At 50.9% G+C, this 25,532-nt stretch overlaps 1 protein-coding gene across 5 annotated transcripts in view; it reads right to left on the bottom strand.

Moving 5' to 3' along the window:
* Positions 1–4,162: 4,162 nt before the first annotated feature.
* The window catches only part of PKNOX1 (PBX/knotted 1 homeobox 1), a 56,065-nt gene continuing 34,695 nt past the window's right edge, over positions 4,163–25,532 (bottom strand). For 4 of the 5 annotated variants that reach the window (XM_032392523.1, XM_032392522.1, XM_032392524.1 and 1 more), the window contains 7 exons: positions 23,686–23,856; positions 19,963–20,062; positions 18,764–18,861; positions 12,598–12,726; positions 9,399–9,475; positions 6,402–6,574; positions 4,163–4,389 (listed from right to left, as the gene is read on the bottom strand). In XM_032392523.1, the coding sequence (XP_032248414.1) occupies positions 4,178–4,389; positions 6,402–6,574; positions 9,399–9,475; positions 12,598–12,726; positions 18,764–18,861; positions 19,963–20,062; positions 23,686–23,856 (960 nt within the window). In that variant the 3' untranslated portion in view covers positions 4,163–4,177. The remainder of the gene's footprint in view (positions 4,390–6,401; positions 6,575–9,398; positions 9,476–12,597; positions 12,727–18,763; positions 18,862–19,962; positions 20,063–23,685; positions 23,857–25,532) is intronic. The other variant, XM_032392526.1, reaches the window with a different exon arrangement.

The following is a 25,532-nucleotide window of genomic DNA, read 5'->3' as shown; positions in this document are numbered from 1 at the left end:
CAAGCCACACAAAGTAGCTCTCTACAGACTGACTGGGGGAGAGGTGGGAGAGCCGCTGCTGGGAGGAGGCTGGCCCGGGGCCCGGCTGCTGGGGACAGTGGACTGCTGGGAGGAAGCTGGCCGCAGGCCCGCTTCCAAGACCAGCATTCATCTCCTCGTCACGTGGGCTTAGATGCCACAGTTCTGCAGCTTTGCAAATTTTAGTTTAAAAATGGTACGGAGATCTTAGATCTTAGTGAAGACAAGAGGATCTCATTGTAAAAGGGCAAAAATCATTTGTGCTAAGAATTTCGTCCCAGAGTGCCTATAAGCACAGCATAGGGGTTAAACATAACATACATTATTGCTGACTTCTGCATAACAGAACAAAATGCAAAACGTTAATCTAAATATATTTCTTATTCTCAGGATTTGCTAGATCACTACTTATTTACTTCTCTCTCTAGATAGATGAGTAGAATTGCATTAGTTATAAATATTATTTTTGAGCTAGAATAAACCTTATAAACCAATTTCTTCCTTTTACGAACAAAGCACTTGAAGCCTAAAGGGGTCAAAGACTGGGCCAAGGTCTCACCTGGTTAAAATTCTGACCTAGAGGAGCTGGAGAGACGACACAGAGGCTCCATTTTCCCTCCAAACAGAACATTTCCTGAAACAATATACTTTGGAGCTGGCTCTCATCGCCTGCAAGATTTACAATTTCAGATGTACTTTTTAAAAAAATACTTAAGTCTGCTTACTTTGGCCTCTAAGGATAAACAGTTTGGAGGGAGTTAAAACACACTGGACTACAAAGAAAAAACTCTCTGAAATTGTTTTAATGCAGCTCTTCAATGAGTCCAGAAGGACCTCGGGCATCACTTTACAACATGCACCATGGAAGGCAATACCTCACTGATGAATCATTTTCTCATTACTATCAAAATAATTAGGTTTATGATAAACTACAATAAAAAACAAACAGAAACTCTCCAATTTTTTTTCCCGGAATACCAATGACTAATTGAAGAAAGTAATTTAAGGAAAGAGTCCTGAAAATGCAAATGGACCTGAGTGTCCAGTGCAGTACAAGCCTAACTCTTCAACAAAGTGCAGGGCTCACTACGAGCCCCATGTCACCAGCAAAACCTGTCAACGATTGGAATGTTTTACTTAAAATGGAAAAGCAGCTTGCGGTGACCTCTGCTTTAGAAAATAAAACATCCATAAAGCATGTTTCTATTTTTAATTTTTTTGCTTTGATAAATCAATTGCTTCACAAAAATCCCTTTTAAAGACAACAATCCAAGAAAACATATTGTTACAGTATTCACATTTTAAAGATTGTCAGTTCATAGACCAAACAGAACTAAAACGAAGGCAGATTGCGGAGTTATTTCTGTCCCTAACTGCCAGAGACGGGCCTTCTCCCCCGTCCGGGTATGTTCGAGTCTGTCTAGAAGGAGCGCACCCTGACGCTCGCTCCCACAGGGAAGGACTGGACCGGCCAATGACGGGCCGCGCGGAAAAGGCCCCTGCGCCCCGGGGGTGCGGGGTGTTCGCGGCCCCGCTCCTGCGGTCTGGGTGCGAGCCGGCGCCGCTGGCTGCCCCCCCCCCCCCCCCGACTCTGCATCCGGGACAAACACTGACCTTACTCGACTAGCTGCAGTCAGGACGCTGCAGGCGCGCTCGGCCATCGGCTACCTGCTCAACAGCGCAACAGCGGGGACAGCATGTTTTGTCTGGGTCTCAGGACACATCCAAAGCATCCTTCTTGTGGAGAGTCAGGACCGAGTCTGCTCGCAGAAACTGGACGTCGATGCAGTCCCCTTTGCAAAGATTCTCTGGAATGCCCGAGGGCTGGACACGGGGGGTTTTTATAAAAGGCAGACAGACAACAAAGATGCTGGGCGGCGGTTCCCTGAACCGAAACAGCTTGGCGTGCCGCGCTGCGTGCGAGTACCTGCGGCCCCCAGGCCAGCCCGGACGCACCTCTCTCTGAGTGGCTCATCCTGGTGCTCTGAAGCCAGTGAGAACTGAGAGCCTAGGAAAACCGGCCTCAGCCCGAGGGAGCACGTGGTGTCACTGGGCACGGAAGGCCGAGTCTCAGGCCAGCGCGGGGTGGCGGGGGGGAACCCTGTGCAGCCCCCCGCCTCCACACTGACGAGGTCTGTGTAGCCCTCGCGACCCCCGGGCGGGGAGGGAGATGGTGACCGGCTGGGAGTCCACACTGGGAGAACGTCTGCACTCGGCCAAAGAGCAGGGGCGGCTAGGAGGGACTGGGGTTGGAGGAAGCCGACTGGCTGGCCTCCACAGGTCCTAACTTCAAGAAGTCCAACAATGTCAGAGTTTAGGTCAAGTTAAAATGATCTTTTAAACTTGAGTAGACTTACTAAAAATATTACAAATCGTTTATAAATAAGGAATGTAATTGCTGCTTAAAAATGTGATTCTCTTGCCAAGAGCTGATAGTCAAGTTTTTTTCTAAAGTTCCTGAAATATTTTAAGAGAAATTTCCATGTATTTCTAATTGCCTTCTAAGTTATCTAGGAAATAATACTCTTCTGTGATTAACTTTAATCAATAAATTTTGGGGGGAAAATCAGTTGTAGAACAAAATCTGCCCTCGCTCGAAATATCCCTCAGTGTCACCTTGGTCTATAGCCAGCTAGTGCTACTGAACCCCAAGAACGGACGACTTTCCCAAACATGAAACTATCCTTTAGAAACACGAACTGTGGGCATCCCATGTAAGACCACGTAAAGACTTTATGAAACAAGGTAGCTTGTTTTCACTCTGAGAAAGAGCCCCACTTGCAAATACATGAAAACAAAGGAAACAAAACCCAGTCTACTCTTTTGGTTTGTCTTGTCACCAAGAAAACGGAAGTCCTAAAATTATTCCAAATCTCATGTGATCAAGTCAGAGGGGGAGGGCTCTGGAAATTCCAAAGCAACAACGGACAAGGAGAAAAAACGGACACCAGGACCAATGGCGGGAGAGTCTGCCGCCACGCTGTCACACCAGTCCGGGTCACCATGTCACTTCGGGGAGATGTTAATTACGTAACAGAGCTGAGCGTGGGTTATTGGCCCTCACTCTGAGCCAGTGGGGTAGAGGACATTTTATATTAGTTTATAATAAACATTCTATGCAAACATATGGCTGACTAAAAGATCCTAAAACAACACAGCTAAGTGGCAGAGTAACCTTTAACTGTAGTCAGATTTAAATCAGACAGAAATACGGGTGGTAAGAGCTGTTAACCAATTACTGGCCACCACTTCACCTGACTTACCTAGTCCTATTTAGCAATACCTTTAGATCTATGTTCAGATCGAGTGTAAGATGCAATCTGAGCATTTACATATAAACTAAAATTTGCAGGTATCAAAATTTCATTCAACAGTTGTTTCTTTCATAGTAGTAAATATAAATCACTACCCTGGGATGGCAGAGAACCATGGAATGCTAGCTAACTTTGGGCAGGTTCACTAAATTTGGTCAGTTCAGAACATTCCAAATTGAAATAATAAGCATGTATTGTTTCTTCTCTAGAAATTTTATCCTCAACATAGTCATAATCCAATTCATAACGAATTTATAAAAATAGCTTTTTTATCCAATAATTCCAGCAAGGTAAAAATAGGAGTTTCTTTTTATCTATAGCAAATGAAACAGGCTCACGGAATGTGCGAGAACCTAAGCGTATTCAGACCGCCGCAAGCCCACCACGGAGTCACGCCTACTTTATTGTTGTGCGGTGTCCGCCTCGCGCCGGCAGCTTTAAGATGCAGAAGCTTCTTTCAAATCCATGGGCCACACAAAGAAATCAGCCCACTGAGACCTGCTTCAACCACAGAACTAAATTAAAACTGCATAATTTTTTAGAAAAGGGCAATACTATTCCTTAATCTAATTAGGGGCTCACAGGGGTGTTTGTCATTCATCACATTTTTAGCGTTAAACCTTTAAAGAATTTCCTTAAAAACCCGCACACACACGCACACGCACACTTGAAAGAAGTCGCTGCACCAGCAAAGATGCTCTTGAAGCATACTATGAAATACAAAAGTGCACTCTTCTCTATCTACATATAAAACATATTAGAAATAAAACTGTGTAAAATGTTTGCTGTGCAAACTATAAAAAGTCAGGCCAGCCCGCCCCACGGTTCTGGGCCGTGCTGGCCCCCTACTGCAGGGAGTCGCTGTTCTCCAGGACCAGGCCACTGATGTGGGTGGAGGCGAGCGTGGCCCCACTGTCCCCCGTGCTGTCCACAGACTCGTCCTCGCTCTGTTCCGCCATCATGACCTGCTGCACCGCCAGGGTGGCGCCATCTGAGGACAGAGACTGGAGGCTGTCCACATTCATGCTCACGGGCGTGGTGATCGTCACAACGGCTCCTGGGGCAGAAGGTTAAAATTAGCACCCATACAGGAAGACGCTGTGTTACTCGGCGGGGCACTGTTTGCTTATCTGACCTCGTGTTAAGACCCCTATATATGTTTCTGGGATGTTCCACAGGGATTAGGAAACGGTCTCTAGAATCAGCCTCAGCCCTTCCTTAGCTAATACACTCTAAAAGCTCTTGGTCTACAGGAGGCCTCAGGGGTCAGGACCATAAAGAACACAGATGCACAGGGCAGAAAGGAGGCGCCACACGGAGAACAAAAGAGACCAGGAACCTTGTAACATGCGGGTTATAAGGTTATAAGGCATGCCTAACGGTGAGGGACAGAAGCCACACGAGCATACTGCACACACACGGGGGTCTCGTGCGCGCATCTGTAAAGGCCTGCAGAAGTAGTGATATGTGATGCCAGGAGAAGGCTGTGTCATACATCACAATTTGGGAAACACTTTTAAAGAGATTCATTCGTTCACTCTGGTCTGTGCACAGTGTCATCATGTCACATATGCACTGGGAGCATAGACGGGAGAGACTGGTAATGAGGATGGTTTCTGGAGAAGATTAGGAGCCAGGATGAAGGAAAAAAATCACTCTTCACTGGATAGTTCTGTTTGAACTTCTTCCCCAATATACAGTATTATCTTTTCCAAGGGTGGGGGGAAGAGGGAGCGAGAACACACACCTTTGTAACTAATTCTTGGATTAAAAGAGAAAACAAAAACTGAAAACATAAATTATTTAAATATAAACAGAAGACCACTGCATATCAAAACCCAAAGGATGAAGCCCCAGCTTTAAATGCACACACCACAACTCAAGAAACAAAATCAAGCATGGCTGACAGCCCACCGTGAGAGGCCCGCCCCAGCCCTCCGGCCAGCAGGGCTGTGGAAAGCCCCCCGGGTACATTCGGGGGAGGACAGGCCCGCACACGCGTGCAGGAAACAATCACGCCCTGGGAGAGAACCACCTGAGAAGATTCGAGGACACTGTCCAGGCCTCTGAGAGCTGGCTGCATGGGGGCCGGGGGCAATCTAGTCTTGCCTTGGTTTGAGTAGTCAGCCTGAGACTGAGTGCCCCTGGGTCACCAAACAAGGACTAATCACAAAAGCAAGGCACAAGAGGGTCAGAGCGTCCCAAGTAACGTCACTGCTAGAAGAGAGCTCAGGAGGACTTGCCTCAGTGCGAAAGCACCAGCCCCCAGCAAGGTGACGGTCACAGGGCCTGGCATCCAGTCCAGATCACCAGGCCCGCACACAGGCAGGGAGACAACCCACAGTGAGGGGCAAGCTCAGAAAGCAGTGCAGGGCGGCCAGGTGTTAGAACCCGCAGAGAAGGACATCAAAACAGTTACTGTGACTGTTTTCTATGAGGTGGCGCCATGAAAGGTAGCAAAGCCTCTCCCGGAACTTCTGGAGATGAGCACGACAGTGTCTACCCTGGCACACACCCGCGGTGGGACTGGTGGCTGGTGAGCCACAGAAGAAGAGCTTAGGGAAGCCCACAGACAGACGCAGAAACCATCAAAATGGCGCAAACAAGAAACAGAAGCCCAAACCCGGGAAAGCGCACCAGTACAACAGATGGGCACCTGGGGTCCCTGAAGGGGTGGCGGAGGGGAGACAGAACATATATCAAAGAAATAGGGGCCCCAAAGTTCCCTGACGTCGTAGCAGCACACTGCTGAGAGAGGCATGGTCGGCGGGACTAGTGACAGCAGGACCAGGCCGGCAGGGGCTCACCGCCGGTAAACAAAGGCCAAATGCCAGCTGGTGAGGATGGGACCGCTCCCTCCTGCGCACTGAAGTCTGAGGGGAAAACGGGACCGGACACACTGCGGACACTGGGCCCCTGAGATGCAGGCTTGCGCGTGCGGCTCTGTCGCGGGGCTCTGCAGATACATCACACGCAGAACACCGCAGCTGTGCACGCGCCCCAGGCAGCCCAGGCCGCCCCGCCCCCCCGCCCCCCCCCCCCGCCCCCGCCAGCACCCAGGCGGCCCACCTTCCGACATGGCCAGCTCGCTGGGTGGCGGCTGCGCAGTTCCGGAGGCAATGGAGTCAGGCCAAAACCTCTGGACCGGTCTGTTCTGAGCAGTTTTCTTCTTAGTTTTTGGAGTTTCTGAACAGCTAGAATCCAACATGGGCTGAAGAATCCGTCTTCTGGCATTGATGAACCTGGGCATTGAGGGCGACACAGGGACCCGGTCACCAGGCCGGCCCTCCTCTAGCCCTCCCGCTGAGCACGGCCCCCACCGCCCTGGGCGCCTCGCCCCCTCACCCAGCGAACAGCGAGCCCACACAACCCGCAGTCCCGTCCCTCCCGGCCCTCAGGGTGCGGACGGTGCCTGATGCCACTCGTGGTCACCCCCACGCGCGCGGCTCTGGAACCCGAGCTGCGGCCCTCGACACCGCCCCAGGTGACGGGCTAGTTATGGAGGGGCCCCTGTCCTAAACCCCTCAGCTGTGCCGGCGCTGCGACAGTGGCCCCGGCAGCCCAGGCAGGGACGGGCAGCCGCGGCGGGGACCTGACCCCGCACCAGCAGAGCGGCGGGAGCATGCGGTCACACGTGGGAACACGCTTCATGGACGTTAAGTATGTGCATGGAAAGCCTGCCTTCTTCAGCTCGCACCCTCCTGGCACCCAGCCGGTGCCCTCGGACCTGGGAGGGCAGTGGAGCTCCGGTCCACCGCCCCCGCCCGCCAGAAGCCCGCAGCTGTTCGGACCGCACACTCGGATGCGGTCACGGCTGCACCTGCCACGCCTAGGGGCACTTCCGCTTCCCCCTCTAGGAGTACGAGGGAGGAGGGGGTTCACCTCTCACCGGAGCCGAGCCTGCTCACCCCTGCAAGCGGGGCCCTGATGAGAGCGAGGAGCCGTGTTCAGGGTGTAAGAGGAACACAGGCTCCTTGGGAGACTTGGGCTCTAGGCTGGTCCTGGCGGTGTGCCCCCCACGCCCCACTCTCCATGCCCCCCCATGCAGAGCAGAACTGGGATGCATCTGCTCCCAGGCCACTTAACATTAGTGTCCTGACACTCACGGGGCACCTGGCTGGCCCAGTTGGAGCGTGCCACTCATCTCCACCAAGAATGAGCCCGACGTTGGGTGCAGAGATGACTTAAATAAAGTTTAAAAAATAAAATGAAATCCTAGCATTCAGAAGCATCTTCAAGTGCAAGAGGACACATTCTCCGACGGAAACGAGGGGACTGAAGCCACAGAGCTCCAGGCAATGATCTGGTCCCAGGAGCACAAGCAAGGCGGGCACTGGAAGTCACCAGGGAGCCCTGGCGGCCCCCAGCTCGTCACTGACCCCGCCACTGCCTGGGGAGGGAAGCCCGCTGCTGCTTCTCAGCGTGTGCCTCTGCAGCCTCCACGTTCAATGCTGCTAGGTGGTGGGGTGCAAGCTAATGGGGTGTTCAAGCTCAGGCCAACATGTGATTTTTGTAAACATAGAAGGAAAGTCACAAAAAGTAGAAGTAGCTACAAATACGAAAAGTTTTAGAAATTTTATGCTAATCATGCTAGTAAACTGCTATTAATGTAAAAATTAAAAGCTGATGTCAAACCTTTCAGATCAGACAATTCTGTTAACTTAATAGAGCAGCAAGTTAGGGAGCTCGAGGAAGTCGAAAGATGAAGAAAAGCAAGAAGGCTGAGCAGCAACAAAAGCATCAGAATGTCCGAAGAAGTGACCCTAACGTCCACCCCCAGTCAATCAATCGACCATCCTTAGGGCTACACCCAGACTGGAAGCGTCACACGAGAAACGGGAGGAAACCAAGTGTACTGGGGCCATCGCAAATGTCGCAGCAACAACATAGGTAAAACCTTTGTTTTCGCTAACCCTATTTAAAAGATTTAACAGGAAATAATTCAAAGAGCATGGCCTATATTATTGGCACCCAGAACAATGGCCCAAATGCAAGACAACAGTATTTAGTGCAACCCAAAGCAGCCCTCCTGCATATACGACTGCGTATGTTGGGAGATTTTGTCATTTATATGGGAACTTACCTGACCTTGCTCAAGTTTAAATTCTAACAGTTAAAAAGGCAACAGTGTTTACAAGTGGTAGAATTTGTGCTTTCTTTTACGGATGCCCATTTTACAAGGCGAACCTGTTTCCCACGTCGGAGTGAGTGCCAATGAGACAGATGACTGACACAAGTGGAAGTGCGCCCCTCGGCATTAACGCCCTTCGTCATGGTGAACAGCTGTGATCTCAGGGGAACGCATGTGCTCGGGGTCCCAGCGTCCACAGTAGTATGCGATCCCGACATTACAACAGGGTATTTCACTTAATAAAGTCGACACTGCCTCAGGCATTTCCCTCTTAGGACCCCGACTCCTGCTGAGGGGCTGCCTCCCCCACTCAGAGTTGACCAAAGTGACACAAGGTTTCCAAAGGGGAGAAGCTGCGGGGGGGGCCACCAGAGGTCAAGATGCCTCATGGCCACCATGCACCACCCAGAGAAGCTCATCGACAAAAACATCATGTTTCTGAATGAATGTGGGAGCTTAGGTGTAGCAGTAACACAATGGAGAAACATTTTTTTTTTTTTTGAGAGAGCGTGCGTGCAGGTGCAAGCAGTGTGGGGAGGGGCAGAGGCAGAGGGAGACAGAGAATCCCAAGCAGACTCTATGCCCAGCGCAGAGCCCGACGCAGGGCTCGATCTCATGACCCCGAGGATCATGACCTGAGCCAAAATCAAGAGTTGGACGCTTAACCAACTGAGCCAACCAGATGCCCCTGGAGAAACACATTTCTGACTGGACAAGCAGGATGTAGACGAAAAGTGAGCATTAAATGTTTAAGTTGGAAGTGTGTGTTGATTTATTCTCAAATATCCTGCCACCAATTATCCAGTACTCTGATAACACAGTGTTGCTAGTTAAAAGGACTCAGATACTTTCAACCGAATCCCACTACTTATTAGTGTGTTTTCGAGGGCTCCATCGTGCCGACAGCACAATTTCAGAGAGCAGGCGCATCTTACCAGTTGTTAACTTGGAGTAGAGTCAAATTTGTCTGAGCAGCAATCTGTTTTTTCTCATCTTCTGTCGGGTAGGGATGCTAAAAATAAAAAGAAGGGTTAGCATGAACTTCAGTTCTGAAAAAGGCACTCAAGCTTATCTAGGTAGAACAGAAACATACAAATAATCATCAGTAAAAAACGCGTTAGTAGCAATAGTGCTTTCTGCCAAAACCTCTTTAGTCTTATAATTTCTTTTTAGAAATGTCCCAAACAGAAGGAAGTCTTTCTCCGCGCCGCTCGAGAACGCGGCCGGTGAAGTGCAGGCGAAGGCGTGGTTAGGCCGAGCGAGAAGGCTCAAAGGGGAGGCGAGGGCCAAGCCCGCCGGGAGCCGCTGCCCGCCACGGAGCTGCGCTCTGCTGATCTGTCATTCAGGGACAACTTCACCGAGGCCAAGTTATGAGCCATACACTGGGGACACAGCACGGATGTCACGCTGCACGTCCTACAGTAAATCCCTGATCCTCACAGTCACTTCTGTCCCACAGATGAGGAAGCCAAGGCCAGAGGGTATACACACTCCCCATCCTCCAGCTGGGTAACAAGGGGGACGCAGGGAAGGGGCAGGGCGGGCTGCTCCCAGCCCGACACACGGGGCGACATGCTTCTGTCACAGGCACTGAGAGAGGAAGGGGACACGGGCGTCACGCATGGCTGTTCAGGACCCGCCCCGTGCTAGGTCAGTGTGTGCGCTCTGTGAAGAGCCGAGCCCAGGGCTGGGGGTGGGAATCCCTGTTATACTGCTCTTTTCTTCTATGATGAAAACATTCCACTTTAAAAAACAGAATTAAACCAGAAGGTACATATCAAAATTGACAGAAGGACCAAAGGAAATCACTTCTATCTACAGTAATAAGCGGTTTCTCCATGGCTGATTACGGTCCACGTGTAGAAACCAGTAAGACAATGACTCAAAAACCTACGTGCAACCAAGTCCCTTAATTTGGACTGCCCGCGACCCCAGAGAACACGGTGGGGGCAGGAGACACCGTAACACTCAGCGTATGGGAAAGTCGCTGCACACTATGGTGACCCCGGTGACCACAGCGTCGTGCCACACCGGTCTCCCCAGCAGCGTCTGTTCCTTCGGACAGACAGCGACTTGGGGTGATGCCACCGCATATGGCCCCAAGGTAGAGATTACGGAAATGCGAATACTGTGCCTGCCGTTTAAAAGCTCATAAAATAAAAGGGGACAGGAAACCCAGTGCACTAACCAGGAAAAACCCCATCGTGCGGCAGTAACTGTCCTCCTCCCGTGTTAGGAAGGCTGCAGGAGAGGACTGTGTTTCAAAGAAACAAGGGCCAAAGGAGGCAGAAAATGCCTCATAGGGAAAAAAAATAAGGAACGTTTTACTTCAACCTACGAGCAGGGTTTACTGCTCTAGGAACTATGAAGACACGAAAGGGCACCGGGAGGACGATGGCCGTCCTACACTGGTCTGTGCTCCTACAGCGCGGACATGCACGTGGCGGGGCCATCCTGGGGACAGCAGTGGGAGAGCCTGCTGTCTCACTCGCCACCCCCTGCCCGGGTCTGCCGAGCGCCCCGGCCCTCGTGTACCATGGGAACCAGCTGGGTAACGTCCCAGCAAACACACCAAGTCTTCCCACCACTAGAATGAACAGCGCTGAACCATGGTGTCCGTAACACCTTTCCCTTTCAGGACAACTTTCCGGAAGCGGCCGCACCGCTCAGAGCGGCACTGTTCTCCCCGACTCATGCTGCTGTGTCCTGCACGCGGGGACGGCTCGGCAGGGCAGAAGAGGAGAGAAGCTGGGGGTCCTAGCGCTCCAGGAGGGCTGGCCAGGAAAGGGAGAGGGGTCCTGCTCAGCGACATCACGTGCCGGTTCCAAGCCTGGAGTCGGCGGCTACCTCGGACTGCTGTCTCTCGGGGAAGGAGCCTGGTGCCAGTTAGAGAAAAGGGGGTGCCGGTCGGCAGTGACAAGGGCTAAAGGCCAGAAGACAGGGGATGACGGAGACTGGCGCCGGCCCCGGGGCTCAGAGTCAGGGCGCGGATGGAGACCAGCGCCAGGAACACACGCAGGCCTCGGGCCCAGGCAGCGGGCCTCCCCAAGGGTGCATGCGGAGAAAGGGCACGAGGACGCCCCGCTGACAGCCACGGGGCACCGGGATGCAGATGAGCAAGGCGGCCCGCAGAGGGAGCGGTCAGCAACCAGAGACACGAGTGGGGGCCAGGGGCAGGGAGGCAAAGGGGCAGAGCCGGCTGACGCAGCACAGAAGTCGGGAACAGCAGGCGGAAAGCTCCGGCCGCAAAGCTGGTTCCCGAGGCTGCCAGGCAGCTCCCCACCGGACCTCCTGACCTTCCGTCCCTCCGGGCACCGAAAGGCCTCTGCGTCTGTGCCCACACCCCTGCGGGCTCCTCGTCCACCTGGACGGGGCCGTACGCAGCAGACAGTAGCCACATTGCTGCCTCTGTCTCACCACACGCTCCCCTGCAAGCCAACCTGGTCAGTCCTGACCCTGGCCACTAGCCTGGCTGTCGCCCCTGAAAGCTGCTCTGCGTCACATGCCTCCCCCAAGTTCAGCGGCAGGAGGACTGAGGGTCTCAGCTGGGTAAGAAGCAAGTCTTGTCCAGTAAATGGACGAGCAAGTGTGTGCTCCCTAAGACGGGACATCTTCACAGACAGGGTGTGGCCGTGACCCAGGTGAGGGAACAGGTGTGTAGACACTGTGCGCATGGGCCGCTGCTGTCCGCAGGGCAAACGCCGTCTCAAGTTCAACAAGCTCACGTGCTGACCCTCTGTCCACAGCTCCACCTTCGACCTTACCATATCTTCCTCTCAAATCCAATATCTAAAACGTCACTATCTCCCCAGGTGTTTCCCGAATTCCTCTTCTCTCTGCCCACTTCTCGAACTCACCACACTGGGTCACCCTCTGTGGCACGTAGGTGATTAGCATGAGCGGAAGGCACTCCCTTGTCAGCAGCAGGGCCCTCCTGGCTAAGTCCCTGAGGCAGAGACCTCCAGAGTGTGGTCACCCTCCTCTGTCCCACGTTCCACCCTAACATCGAGATAGTCAATGACGCCGACACTCAACACCGGGCCTCCGGCACAGACACTACATTTTTTCCAGGAAGGAAGCCAGCAAGCAAGCGTCTCAGGGCGCTGTTGACTGTGGAATCACTTGCGTTCTTACCCCTATGTGCTGAAAGAGCCAAGATCTCATCACATTGGTAGCGTGCTTCGGCAGAACGCCCCTTTTATTCTTAGAGGAGCCATCATCTTGATGCAAGATGCTTAGATCTTGGTTTAACTGTAACTGAAGCTTTTAAACAATTGAAAAATAACGTTAGAAGGCACAGGAAATTATGACACAGGCAAGTAGTTTACGACTTCTGATGGAGGAAATAACCAAAGGTCTTACGGAGAAAGGACGCATGGCAGCGGAGACGTGTGTGCTGGGCCCCACAGGCTCACCTGTCAGGGGGCTCCCTCTGCATTCTCACTATTGACCCCGCTGTCTCGCGGGCAGTGGCCCCTCGTCCGGCAGGTGAGACAGGAGCCCAGAGGGCCTTGGGGCCGCTGCCCTGCAGACCTGTGAGGCCCACAGCCCTCCCGCCCACCACTCGTGTTCACCTCGCACCCTCTAGTCATGGACGTGACAGCACCCGCTCTCCTAGCCTAGAGAGTCCAAGCGATCAGCAAGAACGGGCAGGAAGGCAGAAGCGCCGCTGACGAGAGGCGGCCACGCAGGCTGAACAGAGGGGAGACACACAGACGCACGCACAGTGCAGACACGGGGCTCACAGAGCCAAGGGGCCAAGGCACCCGCCTCTGGCCCAGAAGCCTCCCTCGCCCCTGAGGACAGCATGGACACGTTCTGCCCACCCCCTTTCCACAGGAAAGGATGCGCATAACACTTCTTATGGGACTGTCTTTCACACAAACGTAAAACAGATGTGATGTCCGTAAGGCCAGGCCTCAGCCCCCAGGCCCAGCCTCCCTGTGCAGAGGTGTGGTCAGCGCTCCTGACCCGGGCCGGGAAGAAGCCCACCGCAGCTCCGCAGGCCTCTGCACAGACCCGTCGGGGACACCCCTGCAGTTGTGCACGCGTGAACGCAGAACTTACGCAGGAATCCGACTTCACAGAGGAAAGAGCATCACCTTCAGTGTAATGTATCCAGACACCCCTCTAAGGGTTTGGAACGTGATTCTGGAGGTCACTGTATTCTCTGCACTTCCTCTGGCCTGACACCATTTCAGATGTCTGCTTTAAAAGCCTCAACGACAACATCGCAACAACACAGTCCATGACTCACGGGAACATCAAGCCACCAGCCGTACCTAACGTTTCTTAAAAGTCAGGATTATTATTAAGGGCGTGAGTGTTTTTTGAAATGAATTTCTTTGTTAAAGGACTGAAAGCAAACGGTATTAAGCCCCCTCTCTATGCTCATGTTTGTGTGTACAGGAAAAAGAAGAGGAAATGAACTTTTAATACGAGCTCCAAAGCACCAGGGCCAAAACGTAGCTCATCTGTCTTATTTGTCTCAATTAATATATGATGTTCTTCGTGAAATTTGACATACGCCCAATGTTGCTTTCTTCGTGCAGGGTTAAAGCAAATGCGGGCTCAAAAGTAGGCGAAGTGACAGCTAGCCGTATGACTCGACCTCACAGATGCTACCAAGGGGCCTGAGTGCCCACAGGGCTGCGTCAGGAAAGCAAGCCGAGGCCTCTGCACGGAACGGCCACTGGCCCTGCTGAGCTCTAGCACCACTGGGGGCTGGACAAGCGGGGGGTTTAAAAGCCTGGGAAACTGGCTGGAGGTCTGTTTAAGAAGCAGTGAGAGCCCCCCACACCCTCCCCATCATTCTCTGCAGATGACTGATCTGCCCCCTGCCCTGAAGGAGACTGGGGCACACTGAGCAAGCTGGACAGTGGAAGTGAGGGGCAAGGCCAGAAAGAGGGGTAAAGAAAGTCTACACACAAAATGGGAGACCCCGGCCCACTCTCGCCCTCGCAACCAGGCCTATGCCCCGGGCAAGAAGGCTGAGAGTCCTTCTCTGGAGACACTGCGCAGAGGAAACCCTCCAGAGGCCAGCCCGCGGAGAAGCCGGCTTGCCATGGCCCGCACCTGGCACGCACCCAACGGCTTTCTGGCAGCTCACGCTGACAGGTCCGAGGACAGCCAACTGTCCCCAAACATCCGAAGGCCTCCATCACAAAGAGCAGACACCAGAGTGAATAAACGCTGAGATGCAGAGGGAACAGAGAGAAGGCTTCAACCACCCATGAAGCAAAAACGAGAGCTACTTCAAGAGAAAGCACAGAGGGCATGGAAGAGTCTAAGAAATCCAAACTGAAGAACGCCTGGGTGGCTCAGTCGCTAAGCGTCTGCCTTCGGCTCAGGTCATGATCCCAGGGTCCTGGGATCAAGTCCCACATGGGGCTCCCTGCTCAGCGGGAAGCCTGCTTCTCCCTCTCCCACTCCCCCTGCTTATGTTCCCTCTCTCGCTGTGTCCCTCTCTGTGAAATAAATAAATAAAATCTTAAAAAAAAAAAAAAAAAGAAAGAAATCCAAACTGCTGAAGAGGTCAACCTGCATGGATGGGTTGGGAGATAAAAGATCTCTCAGAAACCAGACAATGGGAATACAAATACAAAATGACACAAAAATGCAGAGATTTGGTTCAGAAGGTCTAATGTCTTGGGGTGGGGGCAGGGCTATCTCAGAGACATCAAGGAGAGGTCTCAGACGCCAGGACATGAGGTTTTCCCAGGGCTCAGCAACAGCTCGGAGAAGAGACGCGGCTAAGAGGAGAAAACACAGCAGCCTGGAAAGCAGCGAGCACTGACCTCCTCCCAAGGCGGCTAGAGCCCCGATGCCATGCTCCCGGGCCCTGCTGACGATTTCTTCCGGAAACCGTCCTGGGAAACAGTCAAGTACAAGACCAAAATAAAGTCATCTTCAGGTTTGCAACGTCTCGACAGAATGTATTTCCCATGCACATTTTCTGTGGAAGTTTTCAAAGTGGGGAGTAAAGCCAAGAAAGTAGAGGATGTAGGCCCTAGGAGAAGGGATTCCTCAAGGCAATGTCAAAGGAAAGTTCGAGAACACACGCTATGCCCAGCCTGGATAGAGAAGAGCCCCGGAGAAGGGAGGCGGAGAGCTTCTGGGGGCCCACGGCCCCGACAGATGCACCTTGGGCAACAGTGAAGCACTTGTGAGCTCGGCCAGACACATCTGAACCAGAGAAGCCCTGAGATCACAGGTACACACTCAGCTCCGCAGAGACCAGGTGATGTTCATACTGACAACAGGTGTGGCCGAGCTGTGGGGAGAAGCACGGGCAGGGCGGGGAAGAGCCACCGCCGAGGGGGCGCGCGGACGGAGCACAGGCTCCGACCGTGACAGAGCGCCCAAACAGGGAGCTTCAGGGGTGAGTTAAGAGGGAGGATTTTTAGTGAGAAATGGGAGGAAATCAGCAGGATCAGAAAGCAGCTGCCCGAGGGGAGAGGAGGGAACGGGGCGGGAAAAGCGGTGCTTGGCTCCAAGCCTCTCAGCACCCTGCACACTGAGCTGGACACACAACCACCTGATATAAAAAAGCAAAATAAGAGTAAAACGGAGGCAAAAAAAACCTTGTCACAGGCCAAGTAATAGCAAAAACTTAAAATATATACAAATAAGACTCTCCCGGGAAAGGGGGAGGAGCTAGAGCGGGAGGAAATCCGTGAAATCCCCCTGGCTACTTCTCTTTCCTCGAAAACATGTTTTTAGAAGTAGAAACACCTTGGGGCGCCTGGGTGGCTCAGTCGTTAAGCGTCTGCCTTCAGCTCAAGTCATGATCCCAGGGTCCTGGGATCGAGCCCCGCATTGGGCTCCCTGATCAGCAGGAAGCCTGCTTCTCCCTCTCCCACTCCCCCTGCTTGTGTTCCCTCTCTTGCTGTCTCTCTGTCAAATGGATAAATAAAAACTTTAAAAAAGAAAAAAAAAGGTAGAATCACCTTTCCATAGAGATGCCCTAGGAAAAGGCCAAATCCTGCCTCCTCCTGATGGGCCGTAGGTCAGAATGTGGCCCACGGTGGCCAATTCTCTTCTGTGGGAGAGTGGCAATGTTAGAATCCGCCTCAGCTGCGCTCACAACGCAGCCAGACATGGGGCAGGACGGGCAGGTGGGGGACAGCACGGGAGTGACCGCCACCACAGTGCTGCCGTGAATGACGCTGGCCAGAGTGACCACGGGAGCCAAGACAGACAGCGAGCAGTTTTCTCGATCAAACCAACCCTGACAGTTTCTGACACAAAAACAGAAAATGTCACTGGTTAAGTTACTCTCCCCAATTACCTGAAGCCCAGTAAGAACCAATCCCCCCTCCCCACAAGAAAAAAAAAGAAAAAGGGAAGAAAAGAGCCCAGAGCAGCCCAAACAGCTACAATAAAAATCACACGTACCATGTACAGGTTTTATTCAAAGAACACCTGCACCCAGAGCCCTCGGTCAATCTGTTTACTCTTCTGTTGGAAACCCGGGGCAGCTCGTGTCTTTGGCTTCCTGGCCCTGCTGCCCTAGAAGCCGGACTCGGCAGGAGTGTGATGGGGAGGGGACAGGCGCACGGTGGACTGAGCACCGGAGCAGAGACAGCCCACAGGCTGGGAGCTGTGTTCACCTGTCTGCCTGACAAGGCTGGGGAGGGTCACAGGCATGTTCTGTGTCAGAGGGGTTATGCTGAAATACAAACTCCATGTATTTGCTAGTTAAACCAGTCCTTTCCATCTATAAGAAAATTCAGTTAAGTAGAAAACCTTTTTTTTCCCTTAAAGATTGATTTATTTATTTGAGAGAGAAGGGGTGGGGAGAGAGAGAGAGTGAGCATGCAGCAGGGAGGGGCAGAGGGAGAAGGAGAGAGAATCCCAAGCAGACTCCCAGCTGAGCACAGCCCGATGCGGGGCTCAATCTCACGACCCTGAGACCATGCATGACCTGAGCCGAAATCAGGAGTCAGACACTTAACTGATTGAGCCACCAGGTACCCCGGAAAACTTTCTTCTTAAGCAACAGGACAAATAAACCTCTACTACATAAGGAAGGCACCTCACTCTAAAAGCAGTTCCATGTGACCAGGACGAGCTCTGCGAACCAGACACCAGCTCATGCTCACAGCCGTGGTAAATGGGAAGCTCCAGGGAAAGCAGGCTGGCTGGAAAACCTAGGGACAATGCTGGGGGAGTCCAGTTCCTCCTCCACCCATTGCTGGGCCTGGTGAGACCCCATGTGCCCAGATGACAAGGCCCCCCGCCTCAGCTCAATTCTGTCCATGCAGTGAGAGGCAGTAAGCCCTGGATTGGCGGTGCCAGCCCTTGCCCCTGACGCCCTCTCGCCTCTGCTGTCTGCTTGAGGGACACACAACATCTCCGGGGTTGGGCCTCCAAGCCGTCCGTGAGGTTGTGGGAAACACCTGTGTGGGCTAAAGACAACTAACATAAAGAATCTGTATTCCTAACTTCAAGCTGACAACAGAAACATTACCTTTCTGACTTAAACCTAGCTCAGTGTGGAAAACAAGGGTGTGTGTGCGTGTGTGCGTGTGTGCGTGTGTGCGCGTGCGTGCGTCTCCGTGATTGACAGCGGCCTGGCCGACCACCGAGGCAACCCCGTCTCACCACGTAGGCACAGAGAGAGCAGTGTGACCTCAGCCCAGCACAGAACAGCACGTGCACGTGCTGCTTCTGCCCGTGAAGCAGCCTCCTGCGCTCTCGGAGCTGGGGGGCGCGAGAGGCCGAGGGCAGGAAGAGCACACCAGCCTCCTTGGGGCAGGGCCTCCACTGGGCAACTGGGAGCAGGGAAGGGGCAGCCCTTGCTCAGCTTTCGCACCAGGCTATGGGAGGATGTTAGGGAAGGGCCCCGGCCAGCCCGAGGACCAGCCCGGAGTGGCGCTCTGGCCCAGAAGCACAGAAGGGCCTTGCCACGGGCTGCAAGACCTGCCTGCTGGGTCCGCTGTCAACCTGCATGGCGGCGGGAAGAGCGTGTCCACACTGCCTCGAGTCTCCTGATCCAGAGACAACCACACAATCCAGTGTTCAACTGGATGACAGTGGTTGCTGAGGGGAAGGGGTCATGGATGACTTTTTTCCTGCTTCCTTAGACTTTCTGAACTTTGCAACTTTTTTACACCGAGGGAGACAAAGAGTAAACAAGAGACAAAACATGGACACTGAGTTAACTGGAGACTGCTACGGGGAAGCCAGCTCGAGACAACCGATCTTCAGGCAGAGGGAACAGATCCAGCCTGGGCCTACTGTGCCCCACGCCTGCGCGACGCGCCCCCAGACCCTCCCGTGGGAATGGCACACGCACCTGGGAGTTCTGGATCCTGATCGTGCCGGGCGACAACGCTTGTGTCACTACTTGGCCTTGAGGGGTGACAACTGTGACAGGTTGATACACTGTGCCACCTCAAGAAGGAAGAAATTAAAATACTCTTTAAGTCTCAACGATTTAAAACCGTATTCTCAATATACGCGATATATGTATGAAAGGAATAAAATCTTTAGTCTGATGTGGTTTTTAAATTGTTTCAAATGATCAATACTTTGCTGGCTGACTTGTCACTATGAATTATTGAACAACTTCCCTGGACAAGTAGTGTTCCAGCATCTATAGTGAGGTCTGGCTCTTTGCAGGGGAGGGGCACTCGGCGGGGGGGGCATGGTACTGTAAGGGGTGTGCGGGCCACTGTGCAGGAGGTACGGCAGTGTGCAGGGTGAGGGGCAAGGCAGTGGCGGGGACAGGGCAGTGTGTCAGGGGGGCGGGCACGGTCGGGGGCACAGTGCAAAGCGGGTGGTAAGGTGTCCCACCGCACAGGACACAAGGGCTTATTTGGATTCTGCAAATTCCCTTTTTTGTCCACCTCTGTTTCCTACTTTCCCCACAATTAGCAGTATTAAAGGACCTGGCAACTGGTGTGAACTATTTGTTATCATAGTATATTTTGATCAAACATGCTTTCATCTTCCTGTGGAGGTTTCCCCTGACACTATCACACGAGGGTTTTCGTTGTAAATTTCTCCCCTCCTCACATGCCCCATTCCATTTTCATGACAATTTTATATTTGCGATGTTCGAGATGCACCAGGGAACCACAGAATCGGTACCCCTCCCATGTTTTTATTTGACAAGTAATACTAAGAATGAATTTTTCTTTGTTTGTCAAACATTAATGACACAACCTAAGCTTTTCCCGGTGCTGCCAAGAGTGCAATTAACAACTATGTTATCTGCAAAGTACAATTGGTTTTTGCTATATGCTGTCAACTCCTATATAAAACCTTTCTTCCCAAAATTTTTTAGTAGGGAAACACAATTTGCGTAAACTATTTGTTACTGGGAATTAAAACAAGAAACAGGCATTCAATTCTAAATGCTCTAGATTTTGCCACTCCTATTTCAGGAACTGGCATTAATTAGAAATTATATTTATGCACTTCTCTGTTCTAATATAAAGGGCTTTTCCACAAAAGCTCAAGGAAAGAGCATCCCTTTCTCGGTCGGCGTACCTGCCACTGTTGCCATGGTTACGTTCCCCTGCTGCAGCGCAGATGCTGGAACCACGATTCCCTGGGGGCTGAGAGTGCCTGAGATGGCACTTGGAATCTGCTGTAAGTCAGAAATACAAAGTGAGGGGCTATGGGAAAACAGAAAGCCCACCTTACATATCTGCAAACCAAGAGATCCAAGACTGACCCAGTATCAACTATCATCATCAGTACTGAGATACTGGTTTCAATCTGGCTTCCAAAAGATTATCTTTCCTCTTGTCAGCATATTAATCATCATAAAAGACGCAAGCCCCCTGGTGTTCATGATTGTGGAGTGCTAGATCTGGGCCTGGCCTGCAGCAGGTTCCACAGAAATGACCATAAACACCACATCAAGATTCCACCCGTCCATTCACCGAGATGGCTGGGTTACTGGCCGGCCAGGGAGAGAGCTCTGCACTGGCGTCGAGGCACAGGGTCTGGCGCCCAGCAGGCACCCAGGGATTTCAGCAGTTCAACAGCATCAGTGGGTACTGCCCAAAGACGATTACTTTGCAGGCTGCCACATCAATCTGAATGTATGTATAAAGCTCTGGTAGGTACATACAAAGTCTGCCACATTAACTTGGTTAGAATATTAATTCATTCAAATCAATAATCCAAGCTCCCACCATCAAGAACCTAAAAAAGAGGAACAAAAGGAAACTAAAGCAAGCAGAAGGGAGGAAATAATAAAGATCAAAGCAGAAATCAATGAAACTGAAAATAGAAAAACAGAGATCAATGAAAAAAGAGCTGGTTCTTTGCAAAGATCAATACACTGACAAACCTCTACAAGACTTAGGGAAAGCAAAGAGACATGACAAATTACCAACATCAGGAAGGAAACCGAGAGCACCGCAGACCCTACACACGTCAGCAGGAGAGGAGTGCCGCAGTCCACTCGGCACGCGGGCCTCTGAAGCTAGCGTGAAACAGGTCATCTGAACAGCCCTACAACTATGAAGGACACCGAATTCGTAACTTGAACACTCAAAAAAGAAATCTCCAGCTCCAGCTAGTGTCACTGGAGAATTCTATCAAACATGTAAAGAATTAACACCAATTCTATATAATCACTTCCAGAAAATAGGAAAGGAGGATATATTCTTCATTTTACAAAGCTGTACTATCCTGGTACCAAACCTAGACAAAGACTGTAACAAAAAAGAAACTACAGACCAATATCCCCCAATACAGACATACAAATGCTTAACAACATATTAGCAAACAGAATTCAGGAACCTATATAAAAAGAATTATGTGCCATGACCAAGTGGAGTTTATTCCAGGAATGCAAGGCTTGTTCAGTATTCGAAAAATCAAGTAATGTAATCTACTACCACGTTAACAGAAGAAAGAAGAAAAATCACATAATCACATCAATTCACCCAGGGAAAGCATTTGACAAATTCAATATAATAGAAACTCTTAGAGAAACAGGAATAGAGGGGAACTTCCTCAACTTGATGAAGAGCATCTAGAAAAAACCTGCCACTAAAACTATAACTAACAGTGAAAGGCAGAATGCTTTCCCCTAAGATTGGGAACAAGGCAGGATGTCCACTCTCACCAATCGTATTCAAGATAGTACCAGATGTTCTAGCCAACACAATAAGGTAAGACAAGGAAATAAAAAGCAAACAGATCAGGAAGGAAGGAACAGAACTGTTCCTATCTGCAGATGACATAACTGAATAAGGAGAACATCCTGAGGAATCTGTGAAAAGGACCTCCTAGAACTAATAAATGAGTTCAGCAAGGTTGCAAGATGAAAGATAAAACATACAAAATCAACTGTATCTCTAAATACTAGCAGGGACACTAAAGTTAAAAATATAATACCATTTGTAATAGCCAAAAAAAAAAAAAGAAACAAACAAACACACAAGGTGTAACTCTAAAAACACATATGTAGGACTTCTATCACAAAACTACAAAACACCAATGAAAGAAATGACAGAGAGACATACCCGGTCTGTGGACTGGAAGAGTCAACAGAGGAAAGACATCAATTCTCCCCAGAACGATACACAGGCTTAATGCAATTTCTATCAAAATCTCAGTAACATTTTTTTGTTGATATAGACAAGATTATTCCAAAACTTATATGGAAAGGAACTAGAATAACTAAAATAACTTTGAAAAAGAAGAATAAAGTGGGAGGAAACAGTCTACCCAAATTTGAGACTTATTAAATAGCTACAGTAACAAGATTAGCTGGTGCAAATACAGAGATCAGCAGAACAGAACAGAGAACACAGACACAGACCAACACAAACACACTGACTGTTGCCAACGGTGTAAAAGCGATTCAAGGGAGGAATGTGAACAAATGTGCCGGAGCACAGGACGGCCAGAGGCAAAACAAAGAACCTCAACCTAAACCCTCACACTTTATACAAAAGTTAACTCAAAATAGGTCATGGATTTAAATATGAACTATAAAACTTTCAGGAAAACAACAACAACAACACAAAACTAGAGAAAATCCTTGGGATCTAGGGCTAGGCAGAGTTCTTAGACTTAACACCAAAAGCACAACTCATCAAAGAAAAGTTGATAAATGGGACTTTATCAAAATTTAAAATGTTTGCTATGTAAAAGACCCTGTTAAGAGGATGAAAAGATAAGCTACAGACTTGGGAGAAAATATTTACAAACCATATAGCCCATAAAAGACTAGTATCTAGGGGCGCCTGGGTGGCTCAGATGGTTGATCATCTGCCTTCAGCACAGGTCATGATCCCAGGGTCCTGGGATTGAGCCCCACATCAGGCTCCCCGCTTGGCAGGGAGCCTGCTTCTCCCTCTCCCTCTACTGTCCCCCCTGCTTGTGCTCTCTCGCTCTCTCTGTCAAATAAATGAACAAAATCTTAAAAAAAAAAAAAAAAAGACTAGTATCTAGAATACTCTCAAAAGTCAACAGTTTAAAAAAAAATCCAATCAGAAAATGGGCAAAAGACGTGAGCAGACCTTCTACCAAAGAGGATCTACAGATGGCAAATTAGCTCATGAAAAGATGGTCAACACCATTAGCCATCAGGGAAGTGTGAACTATGACCACAATGGAATGTCACCATCAGTGGCTCAAGTATAACAGTGCTTCAACATGGGTGAACCTCGAGGACATTATGTCCGTAAAGTAAGCCAAGCACAAAAGGACAAATACGGTATGATCCCCTCACGTGAGGTACCTAGACTGACCAAATTCATAGAAAGTAGAATAGTGGGAGCCAGAGGCTGGGGAGGGAAGAATGGGGAGTTAGTATTTCATGGGGATAGTGTTTCAGTCTGAGAAGATGGAAGGTTCCAGAGATAGATGGTGATGATGGTTGCACAACAGTGTGAATATGCTTAATGCCACTGAATTGTACACTTAAAAATGGTTAAGACAGTACATTTTATGATATGTGTATTTTACCACAATTTTAAGAAATAATAAAAACCCTATTTTAAAGAAAAAGGAAAGCAATGAATGGTACTCCATCCTCCAGAAAGCTGGGATCCAGGGTCTGCACACGCAGACTGAGGCCTCACCCCACTTAGTGCATGAGGCCCAGAGGGCCTGTCCTTGTGGCTTGAGGATGGCGTTATGTTAGCCCAGGCACTCCGACAGGGCGGTGGGTCTCAGGAGTCAGTACCCGTCACCCCCGCAGACCTCACCACCACCCAGAAGCAGAGCAGGACCCGACACAGGTACCTGGGACTGGACGGGGGAGTACGGGCTTCCAGGTTCTCCACTCAGCAGAGTCTCACTGTTCATTTTTGTTTTTAGACAAGCAATGTATCGGCTGCAGAAATCTTTGCACAGTTCGTTAACCTTTTCCAGCTCCAGAAGATGAATACGCAAAACCTGGATTGCTTTTACCATCTAGAAGCAGAGAAAATGAAGACCTTCAGACAAGAAAACGGCAGCGTCACGGTAAGTTGTAATTCTCAGTCATTCGCCTGAACGCCACAGAGCGCTGACCATCTGCACGGCCAATGACAGGAGGGGGACAACATCGGAAATCATGCAAAACGACAAGTCATTCCAGCGCCGCGGACCTCTGGCATCTCGCTGCATCTGGTGTGTGGGGCACAGATGTCCCCGTGCTGCCCTCAGTGAGTCGCAGCACCAGGAGACAGCCCAGCCTCACCCCGGCCCCACCGCGGACCGGCTCCAACAAAGAGCAAGGTACTTACCCTCCCTCTGCTCCTGTGTCTTCCTCTGTAAATGGGGAGGAATCCATACCCCCCTCATAGGAGGCTCTTCATTTTGATAAAACTCCACTGACCAACTCTGCCTTTTATGGATTGTGCTTTTGGTGACAAGCCTAAGAACTCTTTCCCTAGCACTAGGTTAGCCCTTTTAAGATTTTTCTAGAAGTTTTACAGTGACTTTAAGTCACTAAATTTCAGAGTAACCTGCCCCATAGCAGTAGACAATGGTCTGTAATAAGCACCACTTGCCTGTGAATCCACAACCCCAAAGCTCAGCTCCTTCCCTGTGACCTTGGGGACAGTAATTCGTATGTACCTGTGGAATGAACCAGCCAAGCAGTCGATAAAGAGCAACCACGTCCCAAGCTCTGCTAGGCCCTGTGCTGGAACACCAGTCAGGAGAACCTGGGTCCCCTCTGGCTGTCCCCGCGGCCACGCACTGCTGGCTGTGTGATAGAGATTCAGAGGCAGAGAGAGCTTCTGATTCTCACCCCAAAAGGGCGGGCACTGTTGGTCCCGGTTCAGAGACGAGGAGGCTGACTCCCGGTCAGACAGTGCCCTGGTAAAATCCGTTAGGCACGAAGGGTTGAACGTATAATGAGAAATTAAAAACCAACAAAGATCCGGGACATTTATTCAGGAAAAAGTTTCCTGAGACACTTTCTGCTGATCAGGGCCCTGACTAAGGTTTTCGGCTGGGGGTAGCAGGCTCTAAAGGGAGCCCAGGGAAGGAGCGTGTCCCCTGACGCGGGCTAACAGCGTTCCACCAGCACTGAGGGGTGCAGCAGTGATGTCAACTCTGACAAACTCTGCACTTCCTTCAGCAAGCACAGAGGACCCTGGACCTTGGGGCGCGGGACCTGGGAGGAGGGCACCCACACGAGGCTGAAAGGCCAGGGGAAGCAGCCGAGGAGCGTGCGAGCCCCTGTTAAGCCTGCCCTGCTCTGTGTTCGAGGGCCTCCTCAAGTCTGCATACAGCCTGGTCACCCACCACCACTTACTGCCAGCCTCCAGACAGAGCATAAGGGTGTGTCCGCGGTCCGGGGAAGCCCAGAACTGGACTGGGGCACAGGCATGCTGCCTGAGAGGCACGGCATATAAGCACACCAACCCCAGTGAACTTCACAGACACTCAGGAGAGAACTGCGCCCCCAGGCCCCTGTGACACAGGCACAGATGAGCTCCTTTGATCCCTACAGTAAAAGTCACTATGGAAAGCTAGAAGACATGGGGACGTTCGGGTCACACATACAGGAAGTTATTTCACAAACTATCGGATTCTCCCCTTTAGCAGAACTACATTCTGAAGTTCTAATCAGACGTTTAAAACTTATTGAACAGATT

This window comes from Phoca vitulina, unplaced genomic scaffold (assembly GCF_004348235.1).
Source record: "Phoca vitulina isolate PV1807 unplaced genomic scaffold, GSC_HSeal_1.0 scaffold68, whole genome shotgun sequence".
In the NCBI taxonomy this organism is placed as follows: Eukaryota; Metazoa; Chordata; class Mammalia; order Carnivora; family Phocidae; genus Phoca; species Phoca vitulina.
Note: the sequence above shows the minus strand (reverse complement) of the source record. Positions and strands in the feature narration are given on the sequence as shown.